We start from the raw sequence: 12,571 nt of genomic DNA on the forward strand, positions 1-12,571 counted from the left end.
AACCTGCAGTAATGGAGAAGATGAGAACAGGTATCAAAACATGGAAACTCCTAAGTAACGGCTTAGGTAATGGAAAAGTAACCTTGGGCAAGAAATGGGCTGTGACGATCCTGTCAGCCTCATTGCTCCTGGCAAATCTATGGAGGCTGACATCATAAACATTTCATGGAGAGAACATCTGTTATCTGTCTTCCACAAAGTTGTGAAATTGTCATGTCCGGCATAACAGCTGGTGTATGATGAAGCATCAGTAACCACAATTGGCTTGATGCACCTGCAGATATGTATTTTCACATGACTTTAGAAGTATTTGGAGAAAAAGAATGCTTTTGAATATCTAACTTGCAGCTTCGGAGAGATTCACTTCTGTTCTTTCCTTGAAACCTCTCAGGAAACTGACAGATGGAAGTTTTTTTCTCTGGACTTTCTTCATCACTCTTCACTGTTTTCCTCATTAGCATGTCTTTATTTCCCTCAAATGAACTTTCCACTTCCTTTGCCAACAAGTATTTTTCCCCTGTTACTATTCAGCGTGCAGCTCACAACAAGAGCAGAGAAATACTTCCAGACCTGGCACTGATTTGAGCTGAGCAATTCCAAAGCAAATACAAGCTTTCACAAATGAAAAGGTAGCGGAAGGAATGGGTTAAGGATCTCTGTCCATTATGCCCAGATTGGGGGAATTCATCATCCATAGCTACGTCATATTTTTGAGCAGACGGGAAGATCTGTAGATAACACTGAGCTAGTGCTCCTTTCGCGGAACTTCTTTGGAACTTTATTGCTGTGAGCTTGGCAGCCAACATGCTCACTTTCCTCTCAAGGAAAGTGCCCATGCCCTCTCTTCTGGACCCCAAACTCGACTACCTCATCCTAAATCTCTGTTTGTGTGTAACAACTTGGCCACATGGTAAGTAAAAGGCATTTGTTGCAGTTTCGATTAAATGTTGTTCTTACTGTACACAAAATTGGATAGTCTTTATATCACATGGCTTCTTCTTTGTTAAAACGTGCTGACTAACTGTGGAGTTATTTCATGACGATGAGTCACTTGTGCTGCTAAGACTTTTCTCAGTTCATGCTACAGACTCTGTGCCTCACTAAAATGAGACTAACACACAACCTTTCCTGGTGTAGCATGTATGCAGCCCTTTCCTTTACCAGTGAAAGTACATATTGGACATATTAGTAAGGGTTCAATACTTGGGAGGCTTTTACATTTCATTTAGCACAGAAATCTATAACTATTGATAGGTAGAATTAAACCTGTGATAATAACAATTGGCTGTAGCTTTCATCCTGAGTCCACTTTCCACTGCCCCATTGTATGTTTATCATGTTTGAGAGAACAATAACATTATACAGTACACATATCTAGTATTCAAAATGGGGTTTGGGAGAAAAGCTGACATTTTCAGTGGGGTTTTGGGATATATTTGAAACTGTCTCTGCTCAACATGGTGCATCATTGTGGGTCAAAGCTCACAAGGTATACCATGGCAGCTTAATGTCTGAGATTTGGTTCAACAGTATACAGCTTCCAGCTTGAGCTTGATAGCATCATGTGCTACAAAATCACCTGCCAAGATAGATTTCACACCTCAGCAGTTTGTCCAGTCATCATGAAATGTTGTACATGTGTTGTACCAGAAAGTCTGATCTGCATCATCAGACCACAGGAAAATATGCTAAAGGGACAGATTTGTTGATCTGTTCACTACATTTCTATAACCACATGTAGAAACAGAAAATCTGCTGTAGGGATGAATCAGTTGTACAATTTTTTATAGATAGAAATATGTAAGTGTAACTCCTCCACTGTAAGCTTTCACATGTTATCTTGTCTACCATCTTAGAGCCATAAAAGTATCAGTAGTCAGAGGTTTCAGAAGGCGCATATTAAGTTTGATGCCACTGTCTTTTGTTTTGGTTCCACACCTCTGACAGGGGACAACTGCCCAAGCTCTAAGTGGAACGTCATGTGTCGTCCATGTTGTGAGTACCACCTGATCCAGTGTCGGTGTCCCTCGAAAGGGTCGAGGGTAGGCTATACTGTTCCCTGCTGCCGCAATGCTCTGGATCAATGTGACCCCTGTATCATTCACCCAGGTACACTCTCATTGTCGCTTAGAGATATTCCTTCATCTGTAATAATCTGCGAGGTGCTCATTTTGCCTCCTCTTCTTCCATCGCTGCTCATGCTACCTACCGAGTTCTTCTTCTGTTTTTACAAACAAGCAGCCGCTGCTCACAGAGACATAAAATACTTAACTTCCTGTTTATTAGAACATTTTTCCTGGGAAAAACCTACCAAACACTGAATGTTTGGATCAACAAAAGTTCAGCATATGCTGAATCATTATGGCATTATATTAGTCAGTGACTAAGAGTTGCAAATTGACTTAAAAATGTTTCGGATTATTATTTTTACGTTACAGTACTTTCAACTTCTTTCTGCTTTTGTCCTTGCCAGGCTGCAGTCTGTTTGAGAACTGTAAAACCTGCCACAATGGAACATGGAAAGCCAATGATGACTTCTTCGTCAATGGAAAGTATTGTACAGAGTGTCGCCAAGGCTGGAGTGGAGGGGACTGTAAAAGTGAGTTAGATTGCTGTAATGCAGTAATGCTGTAAGAGCTTATCTTGCCACAGAATTGGCTGAATATTGTGAATCTCATTGCTGACATGAGAAAACATGGATCGCATGGTGCAGAAGTACCACGTTAGGAAGCATTGAGCAGCTTTACTCCTTCATGCCCTGTGCTGATATGCCATCTTTACAACTCTTTGGCTGAATGCGTGATTTTTTTCTGTCTATGAGCTTTTCTTTTTAGATTACATTTGCCAGTATAGTGTTATCTGGCCAGTCACCATATGTGCATGTGAGTATGTGAGGTCCTAAGGTAACTGCAACCACTGATAACTGATTCATTCAGTCAATGATTGACAGAGCTCTTGAAGACTGACAATATGTGACATCTCAAACTTACTTTAAAATCTTTGTTTATATTTGCAGCATTTGTAAACACTACTAGGAATGGGGTTTTTTATTATAGGTATATGCCTTTACTATAAGTTAAGGAAACATAATCCATCACTCACAAATAAACCTCTTTAGTATCTATGACTATTACTATTTGTAATACACCATAAGGACACTTGGTGGCAACAGCGCTTTTTAGTTTGGTTTCAGCCAAGCTACAACTAAAGTCAATTGTTTTCTTTTGAAAACATAATTATCAGCATTGTGCAACAGCAGCTACCATACCCAAATAGTTTTGCCCACAACAACATTATGCTATTAATAGAGGAAAGAAAACAACTTGCTTGCCACTCCTGTTATTCACTCTCATGATATTTTTCCATTTTTTATTTTTTTCATGGTCCGGGGGGAAATTGCCACTTGGATGGCATTCTGTTATGTATTGTCTGTTTGACATACACAAGGGAAGGCTTGGAGCCATTGTGCAACTTCTATTGTTCTTCCTACACATCCTGTTTAGAGTATGTATAGATCCAAATGGCAAAGCATTCAAATGAAATAGGGTGCATGATTTTAATACTACTTTGCTAAGGAGGCAGTGTGTACAAAAATGTGTGAGAATTCTAAAATATTCTAAATGCCTAAAACCTTTAACCATTAAATGCCAACTCAAACTCTAATTTCAACCCTCATCCTGGTCCCTTTTAGTAGCAAGGACTGACCGAATTCTTTTCTTGTTTTGCTTTTTTAGTTCTCTGAGGAACACACATTCCAGCATGAATACCAACATGATGTTTATAATCATGCTTATTGAAGTGGCTGGCTGGATTCCATCATCTCGTAATTTTTTGGAAATTATCTGCCCACTTTCACAGCATGTCATATTAGTACTGATCCTGCTTGCAACAGTAAAATGGTAAGTGCAAGTAATCAGTAGAAATAGAAAGTAATCACAGTTCTCTTGTGTGTAGCATGTGGAGCCATCATTCAACGGGCTCAGGGTCACATAGCCCTGGAGAGTTACCCAACAAACGCCCGATGCGAATGGACAGTGCAAGTGGAGAGGGACAGCAGCATTGAGCTGAGGTGGGTCACTTTTTTTAAAGCTTCCACATGCATGGAATGAACACTGAAAGGTAGTCAATGTCTAAAGCAGAAAATAATGGTCAGTCTTCATTTGTAAAGGCACCTCAATCAATAATGTTATTCAAGTGACTTCAGGTGATAAATAGTTAGAAAAGCAATCTAGAGATTTTACTTTCTGTAGGCTAAAGTCAGGGCAATGTTTACCAAAGTTTATACAGATGCTGCTTCTTTCACCTGGTGTTATGTTCGAGTGCAATAAAAAGAAATTCCATGGCAAATGATTTGAGACGTTTACACAGTGTCTCACAAAACACAGCCCTGCGTGAGCCCACATAATTGGACTGTTCTGCACCTAAAGATTGATGTTAAGTCTTTTGAATTGGATTGAAAAATCAATTAAACATAACTTCTCTTTGGTTATGCTGCAGATTTTCAATGCTCAGTCTGGAATCTGACCATAACTGTCGTTATGACTATGTGGAGGTGCGTGACGGCAACGATCTGAGCTCCCCTGTGATTGGCCGATTTTGTGGGGATCAGCTGCCTCCTCCAGTAAAAAGCTCTGGGAACCTCTTGCACATCCTGTTCACCTCAGATGGCTACAACAACTTTGAAGGCTTTGTTCTTACTTTTCAGGAGAGTTCAGGCAGGTACATTTATTGTTAGTAATGTGAAAGCTACTTTCACATTACATACATACAGTATGGCTATGGGATAGACAAAATATCAGAAACACTCAACAGTATAATGCAATCTAATACAATTGCCTCAAAATAAATACTCCTTTTTAAAAGCATAAGATGTGTTTTTGCTGTGCCATTGTCCATAGCAATATTGTTGGACTATATTGCATTATAATGTATGATGTTCCTCTTGTTTTGTCCACACGCTCAGCTGATGCATTGTATAAGGTGGTTTCCTCTATGGAATCCACATAAAATATTAAGATTGTATCAGTCTGATATATTCTTATTCATGATATACTTTAGGCATTTACTTCATGTACCTTTATCATGAATACACAACACAAATACATTATACTCTGCTATCCCTCCATGCATGCACCAAAGTTGGACTTTGTGTGTGTGTGTGTGTGTGTGTGTGTGTGTGTGTGTGTGTGTGTGTGTGTGTGTGTGTGTGTGTGTGTGTGTGTGTGTGTAGCCTCTTATAGAGGGCAGTGATGTGAGACGGACAGTCAGCGGCACAGATTTATCACACTCTCCATTTGCCCTCTTTGAAGCAAATCATGCATCTAACTTGCATCCTATTTATCCAGTCTTTTCCCTGGACATTAACTCTTGCTAGTTAACTTGAACATATCATAGTGGTACAGCCGGAAAGGTGTTAGAGCCCCACTTAGCAATATTTCTGTAAGGCTTACTTCAATATGTCAAAGAAGGTTTGTGTTATTTTTAATATAATATAAAACAATATAAATATAATATAAACAACAATATAAAAACCAAACAAGAGACAGCCATTAAAGGGGTTCAATTCCTTTCTCCTTCAATTCCAATTCCAAGTGGTTAATGATTTAAAAGCAGCCTACTCATGTGATCTCTTTCTTTATGCAGACAATGCTGCAGTACTAGTATCACCTGAAAGATAATCAAAAATATGTTAACCATTGAGATTCAAAGTATTTAGGGAAAATGAAGGCCATCCTCTCCAGGATTTTTAGTTAGTTAGGCTGGACCATAACCTCAGCAAAAACCACTGTTCATTACTTTGAATGAGTTTTAGATAATTAGCTTCCATGGGAGGCTATGACACATAAAATGCTTTGCTAAATTTATCAAATGTCAACTCAATTCTTGGCCTGGAAAGCAGCCCCGCTAGATAGAGTAGCAACAAAAACTCAGCGGCTGGGCTATAGTGTGTGTTTGACAATGTTGCTACCTTCTGTTTCAGCAGTTCCCCACAATCCCTACACACTTTTTCAAAATCTCGGAAATGGAAAAGAATAATTATCAAAATTAAGTTAGGTCTTCCTTAGAAAACTGTAAATAATGCACTTCCTGGTTGTGTATCCTATATCTGTTTCAATCTCATGAGGGATTGCCATAATTATGCAGCAAGAGGTAACTCAACTAATGTTATTCCTTCTAAAACATTTTTACATACCACAGCATTGCTTTTGAACAGCAAGATAATATCTCAAACAACTGCAGAATGAGAGGATTTTCAAACTCGATCTGTTATCAGTTTTGTGCCATTTATGTGAATTCAGTGAACTGCAAACTTTTAACACTTGTGTGTCTTTATTCAGTTTTAACTGTTGATTCAGTGGAGGTTTGTCTTTCATTTACTGTATCACCAGAAAATGTCCCCACAGCTGCAGCCATCAAGAATCCAGTGTGTGAACTCCCAGACAAACCGGTGAATGGATATTTGCTGCCTGCATATGGCCCAAAGGAGGAGCTTAAATCTGTAAACTACCGGTGCCATCCACCTTCCAAACTGATTGGCTCCCAGCAGAGGATCTGTCTGCCTAATGGCACGTGGAGTGGCACAGTTCCCACATGTGTAAAAGGTACCTTTTCACCAGGTGGCTTCTGGTCTTGTTGGTGTTTGTACAGTATAAAAGCCACATAATGTATTAATTGGGGGGAGTTTGTTCCTTTTCTCTCTCAAACACATACTCATACAGGCCAAACAAGCAGAGTCCAGTGTTCCCCTCCACCAAAATTGCTCAATGGCTACCACAGACCTGCTGACACAACTGGAGATGCACAGACCATTGAGTTTTTCTGTAAAAACTCCTACATTCTTAGTGGAAACCACCAGAGTACCTGCCTCTCTAATGGATCCTGGAGTAGCAGGACACCTAAGTGTGTCAGAGGTAGCTGTTTTCAAAATAACATTTGGGTTGGGAACACACAAAGTAGCCTATTTTTCCACTGCATTACTATTTGAGGATTTGTTTATCTGACACCCCAATTTCCCTAGAAATTTACATAACCTGACATGTGAAAAAAGTAAAAATTTAGCAATATGATAAGTGTATAGTAAACTAGTTAACTTACCCTTCTGCTCACAATTATTCATGTTACTGAAATCGAACTGTTTCTGCAATGGAGGCTCAGAAAGTGAGTGCACTAACAGTCACCTGCTTGATTTGCCCCCACAGCATGTCGAGAGCCCAAAGTGTCTGAACTTGTGCGACAAAGTGTTGTGAATCTGATATCGAGGTAACCACTAAGACACTGTGTTGTGTGTATTTACATTATTTAGTCTTTTAACTTAAAGCCACTGTGTAGAATTTTTAGCCATGTTAGTGGTATGGCTCTGTGTATGGCAATGTCCGTCTCTCAGTTGGTCCAGACTGCAATTAATCAACAACTATTGGATGGATTGCCATGGAATTTTATACAGACATTCATTCTCCCCAGAGGATACAGCCTACTGACTTTAGTGATCCCATCATTTTTTATCTAGCGCCATCATCAGGTCAATGTTTCAGTTTGTCCAATACTTTGGTTTATAAATAAATAAATTAATGACATTTCCGTCATTTTATGTTTAGTTCTAATTAGCAAATGTTAGCATGCTAACACGCCAAACTAAGATGATGAACATGGTAAAGATTATAACTGCTCAGCATCAGCATGTTAGCATTGTCATTGTGTTGGCATGCTGACATTAGCTTTTAGCTCAAAGCACTGTTGTGTCAAAGTACAGCTGCACAGTCCACTAGCATAGCTGTAGACCCTCACCTTTTATGTGATTATAGCATCTTACAAAATAATCATATGGCATAAGTTTTTGTTTCTGAAAACAAAAACACTGTGGGAGGTAGGTCAGATAAGTCATACCCTTGTATATATCAGGCATATGAAACATTAATCGTGCAATCATAAAGGTAGATGTGGAAGCAATTTATATCCATAAATGCGTCTTTGAAACTGAACAGGTGACAACCTTATGTAATTGTTAAATATTTTTTTCTTAAATGCCAAACACTGTTAGTTACTGTACACTATCTGATTATGCTAAAACCCCAAAATCCCTAAATTTCCTTTAATGAAATTTCATTAGGCACTGAAACAAAATCAGGCACTTTTAACTAGAGGTTCATTATTGACCTTGGAAATTATAGTTTGACAAAAAAGATCTACTTAGGGAAATTAGCAATGGAGTTTGCTCCCTCTGCTGATGTAGGCGACAAGATGCAGCACATCTTCACTGTAAGTATGCATTGCTAATGTTTGAAATTAAAAAATGTGTGGTAGATGTAGCTCAAATTGGTAACAATATTCCCACATTAAGTTATTCAAGTGCAGATAAGGGGCTATTCAGACAAACTGTCCAGACCAAAGACTCCACCTCTCTTCCAGGTACAACATGCACGATTTGTTGTCAGCTGGTTTTATTCCACTTACATTGGATAAACAGTCAAAAAACGACGACCCCACCTTCGTGGATCTTCCTCGTGGCTTTCACCCAGTCTACACGAGCCTTGAGTACAAGTGTGCCTCCCTGCTCTACCACCACACAGGAAGTTCCCGACGCACCTGTCTGAAAACTGGCAGGTGGAGTGGGCGCCATGTTTCCTGCTCACCAGGTGAGAGCAGCATCAATATAGACCCAGTTTGTGAAGTGAAACCTGATTATTATTATTTTCAAAGAGAAAAACCAACAACTATGTACTGTATGTTCTAGTTTAAAGTGAGACTATGTAACAAAAAATATTGCTCCTCTAACAAAAGAAACGTTTAATTCATAAGGAATAAAACACATTGTTGCTCAATTCAACACACTTATGGGGTTTCCTGCTAAAAATCCTGACTTGGGCTGGATTGACCAATACCTTATGGTGGCTAATGTTAGCAACTTTTAGCAAACTTAGAAAGATATTGCTCTGTAAGTTAACTAACATTAAATTACTGATTTTATTACTCTTGAGTGTGAAAGTAAATGTTTGACCTTGGAAATGATAGTTTAAATATCTTAATTCATTTGCAGTTGAAAGCTCAGGAGAAACCTACTAAATAGGCATTAAATTAAGATTATTTTGTCAAATGACTCTTCTCTGCTTGTGCTACCTTTACACATTTTAAAATGAACCAGCGTCCCATAATTCCCACAGTGGCCGCTGTTCAGCAAGCGTTACTTAGGCTCACTTTAAAGTAATAGTTTGACATTTTGGGAAATGCAATTATTCTCTTTCTTGCAGAGAATTAGATGAAAAGATTGATAGCATTCTCACATCTGCATGCTAAATATGAAGCTTGAACCAGCAGCCGTCCAGCTTAGCTTAGCGTAAAGACTGGAAACAGTGGAAAGTAGCTATCCTCACTCTGGCCAAAGGTAATCTTTTCGTCTAATTCTCTGCAAGAAAACGAATAAGTGAATTTTACAAAAGGTCAAACTATTCCTTTAAATGCCCTACACCACCATTATCCTCCTACACAGGTGTTTTCACTTATTTTGTGACTTACTTACTTACTGTGACTGACATCTCTCTGACCCGCCTATTAATTTATTTGCACCTGTTTGGGTGGAACAATTTACACCTGTAATTCGTATTAGTTTGGTATTGGTTTTGGAAGTTTGGTGAACTCAAATTCCAGTATAGCTCCACCCAACTTCAACCTGAGCAGAAGTCTAATTAGCCGGAATAACAAGAAACACCTGTGTCTGTATGTGCAGGGCCTGTGTCTCAGAACTTTTTCCTTGTAAAGAAAAAGGCAGAAAAATTATGTTTACACGATTATGTTTTACCATTATGAATTATGTTTACCTTGAATTTATATGAAAAGTTTTTATCCAATATTGTGCACACCATTTTTTACTATGCCAGTTTGTTATGAAATTACATTTTCACTCTTTCTCCTGTCTGACTCTTATCTTCCCACAGTTTGTGGCAAATTCGACACTTTCAGTCTACACAACCTCACAGACACTCAGTGGCCGTGGCATGCAGCCATCTATATCCGCTCACCTCCTAATCATACTGCCAGCACCCACAGGCCCCGTGGAATAACCACATCTATCCAGCAGGGGGCCTCAGAGGAGTCCACATTCTGGTACCTGGCCTGTAGCGGGGCTCTGCTCACCCAGCGTAGTGTCCTGGTGGCAGCTCAGTGTGTGGTAGACAAGGACAAGCAGCAGACCCTTCACCAAGCACATGTGAAGGTTGTGATAGGCATGCAATACCAGACATCCAAGGATCGGCTGAAAAGCCTGCACCACCTAAGGGTACAACACAGTCTGCTATTCAGAAAAAAAAATAGTTTTTGGTGAAAATCCATCAGATGTTTTATATTGTTGTTTTTATTAGATGAGTTTGTAGAAAACTGCATGGTGAAGTTAGTCAAACCACAAAATATGATATACAGTCATATAATTTCCCAGCAAGCATGGATCTCTACATTTGATATCTAGACATCTTTTGTATGTCAAAAGACATTTAGATGCAAAGGTTAATACTGGGCTAAATTAGTTTGAAGGCTGAAAGTTTTAGATTTTTAGGTTGCATATAAGTTTTGGGGGTTTTTTTTATTGACTATATTTCAACATGTAAGGTCCTAACTGCCAGTTGAAATAGTCATTTAAATGAAAACATTAGTAAAATATCGTTTCAACTACATTTATCCCACTTTCAACCTAGAAGCTTAAACATATTTTGACCTGCAAATGACTAAAACCATGCTTATTATGGCCTTACATCTTTTTACATCTTTTTATTTTCAGGTCATGCAGCACACAAAAGTTTCCCATGAATGCAAAATCTAGCAAACCGCAGATGCATGGATAAAGTATTAAGCTAGGAAGCTTCATTAAATAGATATAATCTTCTGGATAGGTTTTTGTTTGTAAACCGTACAGGAAGAAATCCTTTGGCGTTTAGATGTACACTTAAAGCTTTACCGGAATACATCTATATTTGATTTGGATTTGAAATATTTGCGCATCTTGACGGATATTATCTGATCTTGAAAGATATTCCAAAAACAACAAAACGTGGCACATTCTTAGTGTAATCAGGCTTTCTCAGGTATTCTAACTTCCAATTTTTTTCATTCTTTCCCTCTTTCTGCCCCAACAGGTTTCAGAAATTTTAGTCCATCCAAATTTTTACACTGCACCAGACTCCGATTTGGCTGTGCTCAAGCTAAAAGACAAGGTCAAGATCAGTGAGCGTGTGTTGCCAGTGTGTCTACCCAAACTGCAAGGAGGAGAGGTGACAGCGCATGAGGCTTACACTGTGAGATGGATTTTACCAACCGATCACAGGCACCTGAGCCGCTACACTCCCTTGAGCCAGACGAAACTTGTTGAGTTGGGTGATGTTGCTCAATGCGAAAGAGAATTTGTTCAAGGAGGAGCACATTCCACAGTGATCAGTGACAATACGCTGTGTGTCATTAGGAAGCCGTCCAGTCCTCAAAGTTCTTGTCCCAGTGTTGTTCCAGGCATCACAATCGTGCCAGCTGTGTTTTCATCCACAAGTGGTGTCTTGTCGGGTCACAAGGAGAGTCAGGGAGCCTCCAGCACAGGCTGGCAGCTTCTTGGTTTAGAGAGTTTCAGTTATAAGGAAAAGAATTGCCACCAACAGACTTACACAGTTCATACACGAATAGCCAACTTTCGAGACTGGATAGAGAAAAACATGAAGTAGATTTCTTTTTTTCTCAAAATCTAATGTAAAGCTGATTTTCAGCTACTTAAATCTCTTAAATGGTCATTTATTTCCAGTTTTGTAAATCTCACAGTTGGTAGAAATGGTGGAGATGGAGCGGACAGTGAGAACACAACATTTGCTGTGATAATTTTGTACCTCCTGTCTGTGTCAAAGCTGAGAACTGTTTTCCTGGCACTCTACTTGTATCTCTTATTTGTGCATGTTAATGTTCTGTATTTGGGCCACCTCCACTTCAAACAACTCAGTGTGAGCTGGTTGAGATACACACCCACATACTCATGATCTTTCATTGTTACTTTGTGATTGGAGGTGAAGATAAAGCTTGCTCTTTAAAAAAAATAAAGAAATCCTCCAGCTGCCATTTTGAGTCTTTGATGCTCAATATCTCAGTACTGCACTCCGCCCGGCTACAACATTATAAAATTAAATTGATGACATTACCACTGGCAAGAAAGAAATCTATATGTTTTCATAACTTTACTGATTATCTTTAGGCACTGTGTGCTTCTAGCTGTTTCTAGTTCCAGGCTTAAAAACAAGAATGAGATGACCATCAGTCATCAGCAGTCAGATTTTTATTGTTTTATTTTGTCATTTATTTCCTACTGCATTACTTGTGCTTTATTCTAAGCTTATGTCCTGATTTTGCTGAGTTTCAGTCCATGTTACGCTACTTTGTAATTTTTATTTGAACATGAAGTTACTATTGCTACCTTGAACTAATATAATATCATGCAACTTAAAATACTTTCAAAAGCCAGTTTCAATTTTGAATCTCTGCCAGCTCCAGGCTTCTGGCTGCTGACTATCCTGGAGATAAACATTTTCCAAGAAGGATAAGTTATTATCTGCAA

At 38.9% G+C, this 12,571-nt stretch overlaps 1 protein-coding gene across 5 annotated transcripts; it reads left to right on the plus strand.

Moving 5' to 3' along the window:
- The first annotated feature begins 529 nt into the window (after nucleotides 1-529).
- Nucleotides 530-12,078, plus strand: pamr1a (peptidase domain containing associated with muscle regeneration 1a). 5 transcript variants are annotated; one of them, XM_044203390.1, is made up of 11 exons: nucleotides 530-910; nucleotides 1,944-2,109; nucleotides 2,474-2,599; nucleotides 3,955-4,069; nucleotides 4,498-4,715; nucleotides 6,390-6,602; nucleotides 6,720-6,911; nucleotides 7,200-7,260; nucleotides 8,407-8,633; nucleotides 9,930-10,270; nucleotides 11,121-12,078. In XM_044203390.1, the coding sequence occupies exons 1-11, from the start codon at nucleotides 908-910 to the stop codon at nucleotides 11,691-11,693; spliced, it is 2,235 nt and encodes a 744-aa protein (XP_044059325.1). In that variant the 5' UTR covers nucleotides 530-907; the 3' UTR covers nucleotides 11,694-12,078. The 5 variants fall into 5 exon arrangements, with proteins under 5 accessions (XP_044059325.1, XP_044059308.1, XP_044059315.1 ...); XM_044203373.1 differs by having other exon boundaries at nucleotides 1,948-2,109; XM_044203380.1 differs by having other exon boundaries at nucleotides 1,948-2,109; nucleotides 6,405-6,602.
- The last annotated feature ends 493 nt before the right edge of the window (nucleotides 12,079-12,571 follow it).

Source organism: Siniperca chuatsi, linkage group LG1 (genome assembly GCF_020085105.1).
Source record: "Siniperca chuatsi isolate FFG_IHB_CAS linkage group LG1, ASM2008510v1, whole genome shotgun sequence".
Lineage (NCBI taxonomy): Eukaryota > Metazoa > Chordata > Actinopteri > Centrarchiformes > Sinipercidae > Siniperca > Siniperca chuatsi.